Source organism: Eschscholzia californica, unplaced genomic scaffold (assembly GCF_041429995.1).
Source record: "Eschscholzia californica isolate CP2 unplaced genomic scaffold, dmEscCali1.0.p SCAF_4, whole genome shotgun sequence".
NCBI lineage: Eukaryota > Viridiplantae > Streptophyta > Magnoliopsida > Ranunculales > Papaveraceae > Eschscholzia > Eschscholzia californica.
The window spans coordinates 56,266,613-56,286,800 of record NW_028238461.1 but is presented as its reverse complement, the minus strand read 5'-3'; the positions used below and the strand labels follow the sequence as shown (position 1 = coordinate 56,286,800).

The window sequence follows — 20,188 nt, the reverse complement described above, 5'->3', positions numbered from 1 at the left end:
GTCTGTATATCCTATAATATTCGCGTGTCCATGGTTAGAAAACATAAGACCCTTTCCTGGAGCTGATTTTAAATATCTTAAGATTCTTACAACTGCCTCCATATGAACTTCACTAGGATTGTGCATGAACCGGCTAACAACACTAACTGCATATGCAATATCAGGCCTAGTGTGAGATAAATAGATCAAACGGCCAACTAGCCTTTGATATTTCCCTTTGTCAGCTGGTACTTGATCAGGAAGCTCTTCCATCCCATGATTTTGTTCCATGGGTGTACTTATCGGCTGACAATCAAGCATGCCAGTTTCTTTCAACAAATCAAGGACATATTTTCGTTGAGACAAAAATATTCCCCGTTTTGACCGAGTAACTTCAATACCGAGAAAATATTTTAAACCTCCAAGGTCTTTCATATCAAACTCAGAAGACAAGTAGTTTTTTAGCTTCCCTATTTCTTCATAGTCGTCACCTGTCACAATCATATCATCAACATAAATAATCAACGCAGTTAGTCTACCATTTTGTCTTTTTAGAAACAAAGTGTGATCAGCATTGCTCTGAACATATCCATACTTTTTCATAGCTAGCCGAAATCGGCCAAACCACGCTCTGGGTGACTGTTTCAAACCATACAATGCTTTCTTGAGCTTACACACTAAATTAGCATCTTCAGTAGAACTGTAACTGGGTGGGAGACTCATATACACTTCTTCATGTAAGTCTCCATGTAAGAAAGCATTCTTCACATCATATTGTTGTAAAGGCCAGTTAAAATTCGCAGCAAGTGACAACAATACTCGAACTGTATTAATCTTTGCTACTGGAGCAAAAGTTTCCTGATAATCAACACCATATGTTTGAGTGAAACCCCGAGCAACTAGTTTAGCTTTATATCTATCTATGGTTCCATCAGGTTTATGCTTGATAGTAAAAATCCATTTGCAGTCAACTGGCTTCTTTCCTTCTGGAAGTGGTACTAAATCCCAAGTTTCATTCTTGTCAAGGGCACACATTTCTTCACTCATTGCCTTTCTCCAAGTTGGATTTGCCAAAGCATCCTGAACTTTAGTTGGAATAATAATATCACTCATTTGATTTACGAAGGCCTTGACTGAAGTAGGTAGATGATCTGTTGACACATAATTAGCTATGGGATACCTCATACTCTTTAAGTTGTCAGGTGAATATCTATCTGGAGGCTTACCTCTAGTGCTTCTAGGTGGCAAACTATACCTGTCATTACTTAGAGCAACTGATATGTCATTGTTAGTTAAACTGTTAGTATTAAGACTCGGTTCAGTACATACCTCAGTTTCAGGAACAGAATGAGACTCATTGGATGGTACCGCAGAGAAGGGAGTAGTATTAGTAGTGGATATATGAGTACTTGGTTCTGAATGAACAATCATAACTTCTTCTGTAAGATTCGATGCTAATAAATCTGGTACCGCAATATTAGTATCTTTATTTGACTGTTCTGATTCTTCAATGAAATCTGGAAGTAGCTTCCTCCAATTCATCTCTTGGACAACAGTAGTCTCCCCCGGAAGAGAAGAATTGGATATCGATGAGGAAAAATACATCTCATGTTCAGAGAATGTTACATCCATAGTGACAAACGATTTACGAGTAGGTGGGTGATAACATTTGTACCCTTTCTAATGAGGAAAATAACCGACAAACACACACTTCAAAGCACACGGATCTAGCTTTGTACGTTGATGTTTAGGAATGTGAACAAATACTACACATCCAAACACTCTAGGTACCAAAGTCAACTGAGAAGGTATAGACACATATTGAGAAAGTTTCTCTAGTGGTGTTTTGAAATCCAACACTTTACTTGGGACACGATTAATTAAATAAACTGCAGATGTTATAGCGTTCTCCCAGTAAGTTGGTTGCATACTAGCACCAATGAGACTTGCACGTGTCACTTCAAGTAATTGACGATTTTTCCGTTCTGCTGCACCATTCTGTTGAGGGGTATGTGGACACGTGGTTTCATGAATAATACCATGTTCTTGAAAATATTTTCTTAACTCATGATTAACAAATTCACCGCCGTTCTCCGAACGAAGAATCTAACCGTAGTAGAAAATTGTGTTTGTATCATCTTATGAAAAATTTGAAAGCATTCTTGTACGTCGTTTTTGTGTTTCATAAGATATAACCATGTCATACGGGTACAATCATCAACGAATATTAGAAACCAACGATAACCAGATACTGTGGATACTGGAGCAGGCCCCCAAACATCAGAATGAACTAACTCAAAGGGTAACAAAGTTTTATTTTTACTAGAGTAATAAGAAGCACGATGGCTTTTTGCTAAAATGCAAGTCTCACAATTAAAATTTGAAATATCACAACCCGAAAATAGACGAGGAAATAAATATTGTACGTAACCAAATGAAGCATGACCTAACCGCTTGTGCCATAACCAAATCTAATCTTCCTTAACATGAGATGACCCTGTTACTGCTAACCCTTTTCTGATGCAGACATCATCCACATAATACAACCCCTTTCTCTTAGTACCACGCCCAAATATCTCCTTGCTGTTGAGATCCTGAAGTAGACAAAAACGAGGATACATTAATACTAAACAATTTAATTGCTCAGTCACTTGTGCCACAGACAAAAGATTATTAGATAATGAAGGAACCAGTAATGTGTGCTCAAGTGACAACGAGGGTGTTAAATTAACAGTTTCGGATTTAATAACGGGTACAGATACACCATTAGCATTATCAATATGAGAACAGTGAGGTGCACCAGGATTAAATAATATATTAGCATCATAGGTCATGTGATCCGTAGCTCCAGAATCAATGACCCAGCCAGGATCCTTTGAAGCATCAGAGGAGAGAAGAGCGAAACTACCTGATTGTTGTATCAATTTTGGATCAAGAAGAGAGACACCAGAAACCGATGGTTGTGTATCAGAAACAGAATTCACTTCTAGATATAATTGATGTGGTGTTGTTGCAATAGCTGCTTTTCCTCCACCCTTCTTATTTTTCCCTTCTCGTTTCCGTTCATTGTAACTGTCCCACCAGTCTGGATATCCGTTCTTTTTAAAGCAATTTTCAATTACATGCTTAGAACTACCACAATGTTTGCATCCTCCTGACGGACCATTAGGTAAAGATGGCCCTGAAAGTTTAGCAACCATAGCCATATTAGTATCAATATTTAGCATCGTGTTTCGGCGTTGCTCTTCACCCCTAACAATTGCAAAAGCCGAATCTAAATTCGGAAATGGATCTGTACGAAGAATATCACTTCGAACACGATCATAGACATCATCTAGGCCTGCAAGAAATACATAAACTCTATCTTCCCCAATTTCCTTCTGTCGAGCAAGAACAACATCAGGTTGTGTAAATTGAATTGGTTTACGGTAATCCAATTCATCCCAGATAGCACGTAAATCAGCAAAATATGTTGATACAAGTTTACCAGTCTGTCTCATCTGCATAGATTTACGTGTTAAATTGTAAATTACTGACAGGTCTGCTCCTTCAAAATAAGTCCGAGAAACAGCTTCCCAAATGGCCTTAGCTGTTGGTAAACGAATAAATAAATTCATCACATCTGGTTCCATAGCACCAATAAGTCATCCTTTAACAATTGCATTTTCCATACACCATTTATCATAAATAGGATCTTGTATTTGAGGTTCAACATTTCTTCCATTAATATAACCCAGTTTACCTCGTCCAGCGATAAACGTCTCAACCACTTGTGACCAAAGTGAATAATTGATACCATTCAATTTTACACCATAAGGAATAGACATAGGCTCACTAGTATAGATAGAGGATTGTCCGGTGGTCATAGTCTGAGAACCAGACGGAACTGTCATTGACATATCTGATGAACCAGACATCTTATAATGTAGGAAGTATATAATATATATTGATAATAATAAAAGATGATTTATAATCAATATATAACACAACTAACCTTAATAGTAGAGATAATGGATGACAAGCACTGTCAACGACACCAAAAGAAATTGAAGATGCCAAAAAAAACTTCGTACCTAATCAAGATTAATACAACCTAGATCCAGAAATACTCTAGATCTGGACACAACCAAACCTTGATGTATTCTCCGATAGTCGACGTAGCGGAAGCGTAAAATTTTAAATAACCTGCTCTGATGCCATGTTTAATAGAGCAAGATTGATTTTGAATGATACTTTATTCATCTCATATGAGGAGTATATACAATGTTACATGATAGACAGGAATAGAAATAAGGATTAGGTATATGTTAACAATTTCCGAATACTGGTAACTATATATTTACAGATAATACTATTTCCTATATAATAATATTATTTCCTATGTAATAATATTCTTTCCTATATGATAATATTGGGTGATTCACGTTTCCATGATTCACGCCAACAATGCCATGCTCATCTCATATTTCATCCTATACAATTTCTCCCACCAACCCTGATAAGGGGATCCTTGCTATACTTCCTCGTGTACTCATATTAATAGGACAAGAGGTATTTTTGACCGTCTTTGTTAGACTGTGAAAACACCAAAATACCCCTCTTCTTGTTAGTCACTTCAGTTATAAAATATGTCAGGGAGTACACCAGGGTTTCCCAGTCATTTTTGTTTGTCGACTATATATCTTTAAACGAGTTTTCTGTTAAATTCTAGTAATAGTTTGCTATGACATTAAAAGATAGGATTGACATGTACCTTGTCTTGCCTCAAAGATCTTTGTAGATTCAAGTAGTTTCAAAGTTTAAACTTCCTTATATATCAATTTTCTCGTCACAATCAATTCATCCTACATTATAATCAACTTAGCAGAGACAAAATTGTTGTCTTTTTCTATGTAATTGCATTTTGGTCCTCACCTAATCTACCACATGATTGTAGTATTGTACTCAGAACCAATATATGAGATTAACCATATCCTCCCCCTTTTTTTCTCCGAAAGAGAAAAAGTTCAATCTCTAGATTTAAATATCGGTTTCTATACCTTAAATAAGTGTAAAACTAGCTATTTCAAGGTAAATGTTATTTCTCTATGTCTTCATATTAATAAACACATCATCAGGTCATCAGCCTGACTAGTTTAAAATAAAGATAATAAAACGATATTCGCGGTCACTAAGGCTAGTATAGTGGGTATGGTTTCCTTGGTTATACTAAAATTAATTTAATTCGGTTAGAGAAGAATACTTGTCCTGGACCATCTACTAATTATTATGAGCACATGTAAAGATACCGACCAAGTGAGCCCCCTACCTTTATGACACTTCTTCATTACGACGACGACCCCATCCATTAAATCTTTTATTCCTTTCAAATACAATTATATACTACTACATATTTAATATATTTCTTTATAGGTCTCATCTATATCTTCTTTCAGTTACCATGAGTTCAAATCATATGATAATTGATGAAGTCTAGTTTTAATTATTTTATGATATAAAAGATATTGGTGTGTCAACAAAATTGGCAATTAACAAATTATAGGATCAATAGACTTTTTTTTTTTCTTCAAATAATTGGGACAATAGATATTAGATAGTATCATAGTACTAGTATCTATATTGGTGGAAGCCCCAAAGATTTTGGTGGCCAGAAATTCAATGAGAACACTAGAACAAGGATATCTTGGTTATAATGGTTAAAGACTTAAAGTAGCCTAGTTTGTAATTAGTTAGTACTTGTTCTTTGGTAATGAAGTAATTATGGCCAATTAACCATAATTAGTGACATCGAGAAGAGTTGCTCTTTAGAGATTACATTGGGATGAAAACTACAAGTTGTGTTGGGGTGGAGTTATTGTTTATCGTTTGCCTCTATGGTAGAATCAGTCGGAGAGCCTCGAGAGAAATATGATTTAAAAGAAAGAAAAATCTAGTTACTTAAGCATGAGATAATTGTACCAAATAAAATAAACCTCATAGGTTTCAAAGAGCATGAGATTCTTTTAAGGCCCTATTTATATTATTATATATTAATGTGTCCTATTCTAGGTTTTATTATATACTTCCCATTTAACAAGTAAAATTTCAAAATTCATTTGTTCTGTGATGGGGTGGGATCCAACTTTTTGTTGTTAGGACATGATCAAAGAAAACGTTTTTTTTTTAACTAGATTTTATGATTGATTTGGTAATATACCACTGTTATTTAATTTATTACATTGGTAAAGAATGGTTGGATGTTTGCATTGGAAGGGTAGTACAAATTAAGAGGGGCCTACGGCAGTTAAGGCCTATTCAAAATGCTCTTATCGACAATCTCTGATTTCAATAAAGGGAGAAATTACATAATTTTGACGGACCATTCAAAGTTTATTGTGTTATCTGATAAGAATCCATTTTCACAATGAAAAATACATTTCAATGTCTCCTTCGCGATAGATGAATCAATAGCAAAATCCTATCTAGGTTTAAATTATTATGGACACGTATGTATTGCTCCGTACTTAAATGTGATATTTTGAGTGGATTTACATATCCCACCAACTGAAAATATCCAAATAAAAGGAAAGATGTATGGTTGGGTACATGGCATAGTTTTCATGGCAGCTCCAATAGAAAAGAGGTGGTTCATGTTGTTTAGGGTTGATGTGAAGGAATTGATAGGTAGAGAGAGAGAGAGAGAGAGGGGAATCCTTGTGGTCGATAGAGGAGGGTGCATATGAAAGGACAATGGTCGCTTCTTTAGTAGACAAAATACTAATTCTTACATCTTTAATTGTAAACCAACAAACAACACTGTCACTCCACAATAGGACTCTCTCTCTCCCTCATATATCTCTTTGATGTAACTTGCCATGTGCTTGTCTGTTTCATTTCCCCCCTCTTTCATTTTCATGTCATTTTCCCCTTCCCTTCCCTTCCATAGTATTAGTGCTACCTCTTTCTTCCTTCAATTCCCACTCAAACTCACACACCCACTTCTCTGTCCTATTCTATTACCATATTCACGGGGTGCTTCCACTCAAATCACAAAAAGACTAAAGTTCAATTTCGTCCGTTACGCCAACAACTAGTAGCCCAGTTGGTAAGTGCATATACTTCGTAATGTCGAGGTCTTAGGTTCGATTTCATGGAAGTGCAAATCCAGGAATATGGTTTAAATAAAATAGTTTATATGGGCGTTAGGTCATTTCATTCGTCGGGCTTTAGGCCACTTAATTTCGTCGGACTTTAGGACGGTAGTACTTCGGCCGTAACCCAGTTTTTTTTGCTATAGGTCATGTTTATCACATCGTATCGACGTATCAACGCCTTGGTAATGACCGAATATTAAAAAAAACGTCCATTACTTAAAAAACACTTAACGACCTGATTTTTGGGACCGACCATGGCCAAAAAAGTGAGGTGGCCGGCCCTTATTATCACACCTTTTCTCCTTCCTAACGGCATGACCAACTGGGTTTGGCCACGTCACCTTTCAGCCCGTAGTCGACCCCAAATTCAAGTCGTTTACGTTTTTTTTTATTTGTTAGACAAATGGGTTCCGGCAGTGACACAAGGGGGAACAAAACCTTCCTACCCGTATATATGGCCTAAAAACATAAACACCAACTATAAATTACTATAGTTTGAAGAGTGACACTGAAACATTAATAAACACTTAATTTTTATGTTTTTTTCGTTGCAATTATGTAGATTCGGAATATATGCTTTTAGAGAGTTTAAATCTCGTGAACTCTTGGTGTTTTCACGAACAACTAATTCTATTTCTTGGATTTTAGAGGCCTAAAATTAATGCCTGTCGAAGTACACTTAATTGACTGTCAAATACCTTTGTAATACTTAAATTCTAAGTATATGTAAAATAAAAGGAGTGTTTATAGACTCCCCTTCATTTTACCTTTGGTGTCTTTGGATTCTTTTAAAGATGAAGAATTAGGGTTTTGGAGGGATTCAATTAAGAGGAAGTTGGATATGTAAAGACTCTTCCTCTGGCTGCTCCTCAACTAGGGCTGGGAAAACGGTCCGGAAACCCGCGATCCGGCCCGTTCGGCCCGAACCGTGAGAGACCGATGACCGAAGCAGCCCCGAGCCGGGTTAGCCCGGCCCGATCTAACGGGCTAATAGAGCCGGGCTACGGACAGGTTCTCATTTCCGAGTCCCGGCCCGTTAAGCCCGTCCGAGTCCCGGCCCGATGCATAGCCCGACGACCAAGCCCGACAACCTAGCCCGACTACGAAGCCCGAAAGATTGCCCGACAGTGTACCCGTGAGAATCCGCGTCTCTTTTTAAATCCAACGGCTGAGATAGGGCGCCCTTTCAAATCACATCTCAGCCGTTGGATTAAGACGAATCGTCTATAAAAACCCTCAGCCGAACCCTAACCCTCTCTCCCTCTCCGCCTCTCTCTCTCTCCTATCAGGCTACCACCATCAGCCGAACCCTAAAAACCATTAAATCTTCATCTCACCATCATCAGCCGAACCCTAAAAACCATTTTATCTTCATCAAACCTTCATCAGCCGAACCCTAAAAACCGTTTTATCTTCATCAAACCTTCATCAGCCGAACCCTAAAAACCATTTAATCTTCATCTCACCTCCACCAGTAACCCTTTTTGGTCTTCATCTCACCATCATCCAACAGATCAACAAAAATGGTTAGTATTTTTGTAACTACTTTAATCTTCTAGTCTTTCTTCTTCTTCATGCGAATATGTGATTGGGTTCGAGTTTGGACTTCGGAGAAATGGCCATCAACTTCTGAGTTCGATGATGTTCGATTAATGGTATACGCCGATGATCTTTAAGATCAAATGAAGCGGTTAAGCCTTCGAACTCATCTTAGTCTCTTAGATAGGTTTTTTATTTTTATTTTGTGTTATTAGTTTGTTATTTTGTGTTATTAGTTTGTTATAGATTGTTAACTTGTATATTATTTAGATGTTAACAGATCTTATTTTGATCAGACAGATCAAAGTTATAAACCTTTGATCTGTCTGATCAAAAGGGTTTGTATCCTTTTCTGTAATTTTTTTTTTTTGTGGTTGATGAATGAAATCGGATGGAAGATGTTAACAGATCTTATTTTGATCAGACAGATCAAAGTTCTAAACCTTTGATCTGTCTGATCAAAAGGATCTGTTCTTTTTTTTGTAATTTTTTTTTTTTTTTGGTGGTTGATGACTTTAAAGTGGATGTAAAATGTACCGACACAAAAATTAGTGGAAATCTTTATTTTTTTTTGTTTGTTCTGAAACAGAACACTCATTTGATTAAACAGATCAAACTCAAATGAGTGTTCTGTTTCAGAACCGGTATAATATTGATGGATGATAGATCATTAGATCATAGTCTCATAGATAATAAATTTTTTTTTTAGGTCTGAAACAGAACACAAACATTGAGTTTGATCTGTTTAATCAGACAGATCTGAGTCATCTGACTATCGATCTGTCTGATTAAAGGGATCCGAGTGTTCTGTTTCAGAACCCTTAGGTAATTAATGTAGCCTTCATACTTGATCATAGATTAAACAGATCTCTTTTTTTAAACAACTTAGTCTGACTTGATTATAGATATAGGTATTTTTTTTTTCAAACAACTCAGTCAGACAACTTTCAAACTATTAAACAACTCACTTGATCACAGATCTGAGCCAACATGATGATCTTGCCTTCATTTCAGGCCAACTTTTAAACAATTCTCTTCTCTCTGTTTAAAACTACTTCCATTCTCTTTTTTTTCTTTTTTTAAAACTTCTCTCTTTTTCTTTTTTTTGTAACAACTTTTTTCTTAAACTCCTCTCTTTTTCTGTTTTAAAAACTTTAGTTTTTCTAAACTTCTCTTTTTGCAAAACTTCACTTATCTTTCTCTCTTTTTCATTTTTCTAAGTTCTTTTGAACTTGTCTGTTTCTGACTTCTATATTTCTTACCTTCTCTGTAGGACTCAAGATTTCAGACTGGATCACTTGTCATTCCAGTTTTGGATACGTTGTTCAAACACTTAGAAGGACCGAATTGATGAAGAACCTATATGGTTCTCCCAATTGTGGACACTTCTTTGTTGTTAGAACACCGTAACCAAAATGGGTGGTTCAAGGAAGCTGGTTAGAAATTGAATGTCCGAACGAATATTGATGTTCCTACAAACCGATGATGAATTTCGTTATCTTAGATCTCTCATGAACTCAGCTTAGTAGAATGACTTTCTATGTTGGCTGTGGTTCTACTTAGGTTGATTTGACGGAGAGTCAGAGTGGTGCTCATGGAGAAGTATCTCCTGCTAGTACTGCTGATCCTCCTGTTCCTGGTGTGTCTGCCCCTGCTGGTTCTCCCGCAGGCGAAGTAGATGTGCTGACTGGAACGTCAACCTGTGCGAGAGGCAGAAGTTCTAAGGTTTGGGACTTTTATTCTTTTCATGATGCTCCTGATCCTAAAAATGGAGGCAAGATCGTTAAAATGGCAAAATGTAACTTTTGTGGTGTTTCTCGAAATTCAAAATCATCTAACGGGACAACGCATTTCAAGAGACACACATTTAAGTGTGCTAAAGCACTAAAAATCGACTTGACTCAATCAAAGTTGGTGCAAGATCCAAACAGTGGTAATATGGGTTCATTTCAGTTTAGTCAAGCGAGAGCTCGCAAAAACACGATCAAGCTTTTAATCCTTCGCGAGTTGCCGATGCAATTTGTGGAGGACCCCTTCTTTCAATTTTATATTACTGATTCCTTCCATCCTGGGTTCAAGTCATTTTCTAGGAGCACTGTTAGAAATGATATCCTTAAATACTTTAAGGAAGAAAAAGATGCACTCAGAAATGTTTTACTTAGTGCTCCTGGTCGAATTGCTCTTACTTCTGATATCTGGTCTTCGAACCAGAGGCTTAGTTACATGTGCATTACAGCGCACTATATCGATGAAATTTGGTGTGTTCAAAAGAGAATCATCTCTTACATTCTCTTGGACAAGTCTCATACGGGGGAGCACATTGCCAACGTTTTGTATGATAAGCTAACTAATGACTGGATGATATCTGGCAAAGTGTTTTCCTTGTCAATGGATAATGCAAGTGCAAATACTGTGTCTGTTTCTCGTTTAATCGAGTTAATGCCTCATTTACCTTTGAGAGGCAAATTATTTCACGTTCGATGTTGCTGTCATATCTTGAACTTGGTTGTTCATGATGGTTTTAAAGTTCCCCAGTTTAAAGAAATGCTTACACGGTTGAAAGGTTGTCTTGAATATATCTCTGCATCGGAGACTCGAAATGCACAATTTCGAACACATTGTGAATCAAAAAACTATTCTCCTAAAAAATTGCAGTTAGATGTAAAACATCGTTGGAATTCAACCTATCTTATGTTGAGAAGTGCCCTTCCGTTTAAGGATCCGATTGACTCGTTCTTATCTGATCGATCTCCGCCTTTTGTCTTATCGAGTAGTGATTGGCAGCACGCCAATTTGTTGTACAAGTTTTTGAAGCCTTTTTATGAGGCAACCAACTTCTTTTCTGGTGTTGATTATGTGACTTCTAACTCCGTCTTGGAGTACTTGGTTGATATTGGGATGGTATTTTTAGATAATCGGCACGATCCTATGTTTGCGGGCATTATTCATTTCATGGAGGCTAAATTTTGCAAGTATTGGGGTGAAACTCCCGTATTGTTTGGTGTTGCATGTATTTTAGATCCAAGGATCAAAATGAAAGTTCATATGCTCTTAACCGAACTTCAGAATTGTTTCGATACTTCGGCTCATGTTATCAAGTGTTCTACCGAGCAATCTGCCACCATGATCGGCAAGTTACGTGAATTATTTAAAGAGTATACGGCTGATTTGAGTGTGCCTACATCCGTTTCTTCGTCGTCTACTGTTGATCAACCTCAGAGTGAGCTCGATGGATCGTCTAGGCGTGGTGCTTTTTGGAGAAGTATTAAGAGAGTCCGAAAGGACCCAATAGCTACCGCTTCCGAAGAAATATCTAGATACGAGTCTGAGCCAGATCCTGCGGTCGATAATATTGAAAAGTTTGATGTTTTGGGTTGGTGGAGTGAGAACGAGAAGAGGTATCCGATTTTGTCCCGAATAGCACGTGATGTCCTTGTTGTCCCGGTTTCGACTGTTGCTTCCGAGTCGGCTTTCTCTTTAGGTAAAAGAATTTTGGGGGACTATCGGAGTAGCCTAACTCCGGAAATGTTGGAGTGTTGTGTTTGTCTTAAGGATTGGTGGAAACATGAGCTTAATGTTACTTTGAAGGAGTTTGATCCGTTAAACGACGGGTTTCCCGAACCAACTCCTGGTCCTAGCATTTCTCAAGTTCAATTGCTCGATTAATGAATGAAGGAGAGAAATGTAACTTTTTGTTTATATTTTGGACTTTTTGTTATTAAAGTGTTGGAGGGAGGGAAATGTACTTTTTGTTATTAAAATGGGTGATTATGTAATTTTGTTTATGATGATAATCATATATATAATGGTTGGTATTTTATTTAATTATTGTTTTTTTTATTAAATTATTATTTTTTTTTTTAAATTATTGTTATTTTTTTTTTTTAATAATTCAATAAACCCGAGCCCGCCCGACCCGAGCCCGTTGGAACCCGTTCGGGTAGTCGGGCTCGGACGGGCTTTGGACACTTCATGTCTTAGATTCGCCCGGCCCGATCCGCCCGGCTCATTACCTCGGGCTCGGCTTATCCGAGCCCGATCCGCCCGAGCCCGGCGCTTGGTAGCCCGAGCCCGACCGAGCCCGCCCGATTCCCACCCGATTCCCACCCCTATCCTCAACTAGTAATACTGCCCCTCCATTCAAATCCCACTTAGTTGGCATGAAAGTGATGTGTGAATATAATATATAATAAAGTGGTATATAGGTTCTTATATTATGTGTTTAATTAGTTTAGAACTGCAGCTAGGGGGTCTTTCTTTATTTTTTTTTATTTTTTATTTTTTTTGTTGAAAAGGGGGTCTTTCTTTATTTTATTTTTTTTTTTTTTTTTTTTTTTTTTTGTTGAAAAGGGGGTCTTTCTTTATGATCACCCACAAATCTACTTACGAAAAAAAAAATACAAGCAAAAGAAACGCGCAGAAGGGTTCCATGTGGGAGCAGGTATCAACTTTTAATATATTATGTTTGTATCAATTTTTGTCTATATCTCTAGACACAAATATACACTAAGTCAATTCTTTAATTCTCGATCTATAGGATCTTTGTGTCTGTGTCTAGTCATATGCTTTAGTACACTCTGCACCTTTGGGTAGAGGTTAGGATTTTAGGGCCCAAACTCATAAGAAATGAAGGCTAAAAGCCAACTCTAGATTCTAGAACGACCATATTCCTTCACAATCTCTACCAAGCAAAGGGGGTTGTAGTGAAATGCAGGTGTTTTTTTTTGTCTTTGGAGACTAGGTCCCGGGCCTTCGAGCGCAGAGTCAAAGTAACATAGGGCCTCGCGGTAGGTCAAACTGTCATTAAGTCATTAAATGCCCGTTTCATAATGGGCTGAGTTATAACTCCCCATAGACACCACTATAATTTCCAAGCCCAACATTATTCATTTTTTTTTTTTTTGAGAAAAACATTATTCATATTTATAAATAGCAAGAGAAGTAGTTTATAAACAATTTAAAATAATATTTCAAATACTGAATAACTTTATTTTACACTTGATAAGACTCACAATCAAATTAAAAGAGCTTTTATACTCAAACTCTAATTTCCCTCAATAGGAAAAAGAGAGAGGGCATTTTACATTCCTCACCTTCTTTAAACCAAATGACATATAGAAATTCATTAACCTTATAATTTATCAAATCATATTACCCAAATCCTTGCTTTACAATTTGAAAATATTTTGAGAAACAAATGTGAATATAGAAAGGAAAAGAACTTGTTAACAACGGGGAAGATCACGTGGTGGTGGAGGGAGCTTCGTTGATGGAGTAGGACCATTTTCGACGACGATTGCAGTTGCCAGACCCCACGGCAAATGTACATCCAAGTGACAATGCAATAACCATACACCTGTTAACATCGTATTTTTGTTAGAATTACCCAAATAGCTAGCGGAGTAGTACTTAAGTTGGTGTGTGAAATTTAATAATTATGCTATTATCATTTTTTCATGTCTTCTCATTTCTAATTAGTTTTGAGTGGATTAAAAGTTTAAATTTAACAAATTTAGATAAGGAAGATGCTTTGCCGGGCCACGTAGCATTGTTGTTTAGATAATATATAGTACCTGGATTGTTCGCCCTGAATCTGATAACAGCCCAGCCTCCGACAGGCACAGCGATGGTGTTTCTTTCTTGTGGGTTAACAAAGTTGAATTTTTTCTCATCAGAGGTAGCATTATAATTTCCATTTCCCATAGCCAAAACATGGAAATTGAATCCATGGAGATGCATGGGATGACTTTCCACACCAACAAGTGCAGTATTTTGGAATATAATCTGAACTATCGAATTGAACCGTACTTTCTTGACACGAGTACCTTGAGGGGTGAAAGCTAAACCGAAGCTTAAATTAGTATTCGTGTAGTCGAAAATCAATGGTGGTTGAGTAGGAAAATCTTCAGTATAAATCCCTTTAGCTCCACTGAAGAATGCCTCTAACATGGATAATTTAGAAGGTAATTGGAATGACACATTGTTCATGTTACCCGTGAACCGAAATTGATTACCAAATGGACTATTGGTACAGTTTAAGTTGGAACCACAATTACTAAACCCTAATCCAATAGTTGTAAATATTTTTTCATCAACCTTCCGCGGAACGGGTACCCAAAACGGACCGGTCGTGAGTCCCCTAAGATTACTATAAAATTTGTTTGCAGTAGGAGTATCATTGAAAGCCGGTAGGAGGGGGAGTTTTGGAGGTGATGTTGAATTGGTGGCTCCACCAAGGTAGTGGAGGATTCCGGTGGTTGCATTTGTGACAAATTGTATTGCTGGAGAACTAACATATGGATGAGCAGCCATGTAATAGTCGGCAATCGACTGGTTAGTTGTTATAAGGACATCTGATGTTTGGCCAGGAGAGAGCACAATAACATCAGTAATATAAGGTTCAGTATAACTCGCATCAACTGCCACAACTGTAAAATTATGATCGGCTATTTTGAAAAATAATTGGTTATTCAATGCAGCATTTATTATTCGAAGGAGATACGTTTTCCCTTGTACCACATTGAACTTGAATATACCTGAAATTATATCAATTTGATTAAGATTAGTTGATAATTATCAAGTGTTTAGGTAATTCTAGTAAAAATTGGTATTACGTACGATTACTAGAACACGGGAATTGATCACCAAGACGACCATTGATTGTATATGCATCGGAAATATTTGGTGCACCACCAGTTGCAAGACTCTCGCTCTCTACGTCCATCACATTAGCGTTCCACCATTCGCCTGTCATTTGATCAATTACAAATACATCTAGTGATTATTTTCCGTTTCGTTAGTTACACGTTTAAAAAGAATAAAACAAGAAATCATAACTAAATTACAAAACAACTTACCTAATCCAACACGCTCTGTGTTTGTTGGGCGAGTAATATTACTTAAACTCTAAGATTTGGACTAAATCTTTTTCCGATAATTAATTAAATTACGTTTAAAAAATATTGTTGATAAAAAAAGTCTACCAATATCGATAGTTATATCTAAACTAACTATTAATAAATAATATATACTTATAAATTAGAAAAAAAAACATGTAAAAAAATAAATAAAAATGAGAGAAAGAGGGGTAGAATGAAAATACCTAATAAAATAGGGACCTCTCTATAAGGTGTAGGAAAGGGGTATTTTCGACCTGCTCGTGGACGGATAACGAGGGCGCCGTAAACAGTAGCACGGAGAAAGGAGACATGAGCGTGCCACCAAAGAGTACCTTCTTGTTTTGTGATGTTGAATTTGTAAGTGTAAGACTTCCCTGGGAGAATAGGGCATTGGGTTCCATAACTTGGCCCATCTGCCCACCCACTCATCAACTGAAATATGCCATGCCTGCACCACCACCATCCTTGGTATTTAGTTACATCATTTTTCTTCATACCAATCCATATTTCTTACAACTACTGATAGTCGTAACATGATATATCGAAAATTTGAATCGATGAAGTTACCACCTACATTAAAACAAAGCCGTGTGCATTCTACCGTTTTTTTTATGCATATATGTATATTTTCATGTGCATCCATATATATATATTTTTTGAAAATGCATGCAAGGTGTGTGTCTCAAATAGATATAAAACTCATAATCTTTAAGTATAACAAATATTTCATTTCAACAAAGAAAAAACAAAATATATAACAAATATTTCAAATAATAATTATAACTATATCTAATAATTTACCAATGGATTGTGACGTTGTATGGTGACCGGTTACGAACATGAACGACGAGTGTATCACCTTCTTTTACTCGTAATGTTGGACCAGGGAAGCTTCCATTAACTGTCGTTATAACGCGTGATTGGCAGAGTCGATTGATAGTTTGGTTACCCACCTGAAAAACACAAATTATATGTTACAATCTTATATTAGCCTAGACTACTCATTAAGGAAAATATTTACTAAAATATAATGACTAGGTACCAATACCTATTTAAAAAATCAGGTTAAATACAAAAGACCTACTTAAGAAATGTAAATGAGGACATGGTGGTCATTTTCAGTAGGTGAGATGTTCTTTCTGAAGTGAAAGGCTATACCACTTAGGAAGACAATAGAACTACTTAATTACCTAATCTCTAAATCTTTCAAAGAAATCAAATTCAACCCAAGTAAAGATATAAAGTTCAAAATTTGCTATAGACTAACCATACTTACCTAAAACATTACCAAAGATAACAAAAATGTAAAATTTTAGTTGATGAAATTGAATATTGAAAATAAATTCAAATATACATCTTAACATGCTAACGCTAAACTATTCTATCAATAAAATCGAACAACGAGAAGACCCGTGTAAAATAACTCAGAATACGACCTAGCTAGATTCATCACCCATTTCATTTTCTTTTTGAAAAGACTATTTTCATTAATTGATGCAACCAAGATGGTTGCACTTCACATTAACAAACTTACCCATTTGATTTTACTTTTTACAAGTGACACTTAATATCAAGAAGAGTAAGATTTTATTTTGTAATCCTTTTTTTTTATATAAAAAATGACTTATAATCATGCTCGAGTTCAAACAACAAACTTTATGCACCCATGCAAATTAAAGGCATGAAACTTAAAAAGAAAATCCGCTACAATATGATTAAGACTATAGTCTCATCCCAAGCAAGAGACACATATGTTACCACCTAACTAAAGTAGGGTTTCAAACATGAGATTTGGAAATCAAGCGTCTGTCGCATGCGCTTGGGGAATTGAAAATAATCCTAATAAGATAAAAAGTAATGGTTGAATAAAGAAATTAGAGACATAATAGCTAGCCAGAGCTAGTCATATTGGTAGGTTGTATAAAGAAGTTTACATGAAAAGTGTGTTCAACAACATCGGCGGAAGCCATAGATGCAAATAGAGCAAGAACACTAGATATGATCACGAACATAAGTCGTGCCATGACGATAAATAGATAGAAGAGAACAGAAGAGATGAGAGAAGAGATGGGAGAGAGAGAGAGAGAGAGTTGGGATGAAGAATTATGTTTAGAAGTGATTGTTCCCCAAATATATATATAGTATATATATAGACATGGTAAGCCATATGGTTTACTATAAAAAGTCCTATTAATGTTTGCCTGATAGAGTTTGGTCAATGTCTTTTTCTCTTTTTATTTTTCTTTCTCCATGGTGGTTAATTAATTCGTTATCTAACTGATGAAGTTGCGAAGAAAGGTAACGAAAATCCAAATTAGAATTGGTAATTTTGAGTCTCCAAGTTATCATAAGAATAAACCATTAGTACTACTGTTACGTTTTTCATTTTCAACTTTTCTACCAAATTATTGACGAGGTGGCTATGTCAAAACATAACTTATGACAGAAAATCGTAGCCATCAGTCTTTTGCCAAAAGTAGTTTTTTCATATGTTGTTTCCACTTCAACATGATATGTCCATTTCAACAAAAAAAAAATGATACGTCCCTATATGGATTTAGAGATCAGATTCAAGACCACGTGGGGCAACGAAATCTCAAGACCACAACCACATTCAATAAATTACTTGAGTAGATACTTCGGGTGAGAGATTCTAATAGAAAACAGCCGTGATGCTATGGCCGACATATCTCCCGACTGAATCTCGGTCGGCTGATGTGTCAGGCATAGATTTAGAGAGAGAACGGCCGGGATTCAGCCGGGCATAGCATCTTTTTCCATAGAAAAAAACAACTGAAGCAGATTGAGATCATTCTAGGATCTAATGGCCCCAAACATCAAAGATAGACACTTGACCAAGACCACTCATAAATGGATGGTGATAGTTTTTTGCAATATCAGTTGAAATTTCGGAGATTCCACAGCATGAAGAGATATTTTCAAATTTTTCCTCCTAAAAGTAAATATTGAACTAGTAGCTATTTGTTTATTAATATTTGAATATTTTGTGTAAATCTAATTTATAAAATTATTTTGCCACTTAATAAAATATGAATTAAGACTCCCTAATATAGTCATATATGTATATACTGTATTACATTTAGATATTAAGTCGTAACTGATTCAATTCCAGAATAGTAATTGTGATAGAACATATTATTTAATCAGTACAGTCGCCATGACCTTCTAATTAATTTATAAAGGTTGCTTGTTAAAAGGGCGAGGCCAACTTGCAATTCTACTTAAACATTTTTTTCTCCCATCATATTAGCTATTGTACAGAATTAAACGTGTTAATTTGCCTACATGAATCCATGTAACACACAAAAATAAATAATTATTTGTGCAAAGATTTTAAGGACACGGCATGCATATATCCTAAATATGATTGTGTTGTTGTTTCTTTTTATTTTAGACCAATTCCATGTTTTAGGACAATATTTAGTTCAATTAGAAGAAATAAATTATTTCTTGGGCATCATAATCTTGAGAGATTTAATAAACCATCTTATTAAAACAAATGATGATTAATTACTCACTTCCATCTTCTCTTAGCTAGCTTATTTTACTATATTAATTTTCCTCTAGAAGGACATAAGTTGAATGGGATGGAAATTTTCTATGTATGACTTTTCTTAGAGATAACACAAAATAAACTTAATTAGAAATTTAGAGGTAGACGGTAGACTTCAATCTTCAAAACCTAATTGTTTAACTTGAATGGGAAAACTTTATTAATCTGGTCAATACTTTCTTGTTATTCTTTCGTTTTACCAAATCTCAACCTGCGATTGTCATCAATTGATCATTAGCATTGACTTATAATTAATTAAAATAGCCGCCTTACAGCTGTTTAGCTTAGTTAAACAGAAGACAACATTAGAATTTACGAAAAGATTGGAATTTGTCATGAACTTCAATACAGTCAAACTAAATCGAACTAGGGTGAAGTGAAACCAACATTAAATTAAAACTCATAATCAGCAAAATATAGTCAAAATGATTTAAATACAAAAACACTACTAATTCCAATTATAAAATGATGATCAAACAATAATACTAACAATTAGTATATCTTAGCCATTACTAATTATTAGGTTCTATATAAGCTAGTGGTTATTGACTCATTCTCGACCAGGGATCTCTATCCAGTGTCGTCAATAAAAAATGCAAGTAGTATAAATCTAATAACCTTTCTGGCCAAGTGAAACTTCAAAACTAGGACTGAAATTTGACAAAATTAAACTCATTTGTGTTAGTTAATTAATTTTCGAAGATTTTCTCTATAAATCATAATAGGAGTAATACCTTTGACTTCTAAACTACAGTATATTAATAAATACCGGTTTAGTTATAGGTGTCATCAGGTGCGTGGAACCAGAGCCTCGCATATAAATAAGGTTTGCCTCTGGCATCTTGCCATCTTAGTGTCATGATTGGACAGAGTATCCAAGTTAGATTCCCATGATTCGTCAAAATTGAGTTAAATAAAGAAACTACGAACAAATGAACTTTAGGCTCCATCTTTATGGACTACAAGAGCGAAGATATCATTGAAGATGACAATTATAAGACCTATTCAATTTATGATATTTCTAAAAATTATATATTTATGAATTATGATGTATATATGAAGAC

At 35.7% G+C, this 20,188-nt stretch overlaps 1 protein-coding gene across 1 annotated transcript; it reads right to left on the bottom strand.

The window, feature by feature from the left end:
- Nucleotides 1-13,596: 13,596 nt before the first annotated feature.
- Nucleotides 13,597-17,674, bottom strand: LAC7 (laccase 7). The gene is made up of 6 exons (XM_086673852.1): nt 17,485-17,674; nt 16,352-16,503; nt 15,754-15,998; nt 15,270-15,398; nt 14,225-15,187; nt 13,597-14,007 (listed from the first exon to the last, which is right to left on the bottom strand). Exons 1-6 carry the CDS (start codon nt 17,572-17,574, stop codon nt 13,877-13,879), a joined length of 1,710 nt encoding a protein of 569 aa, XP_086529978.1. The 5' UTR covers nt 17,575-17,674; the 3' UTR covers nt 13,597-13,876.
- Nucleotides 17,675-20,188: the final 2,514 nt, after the last annotated feature.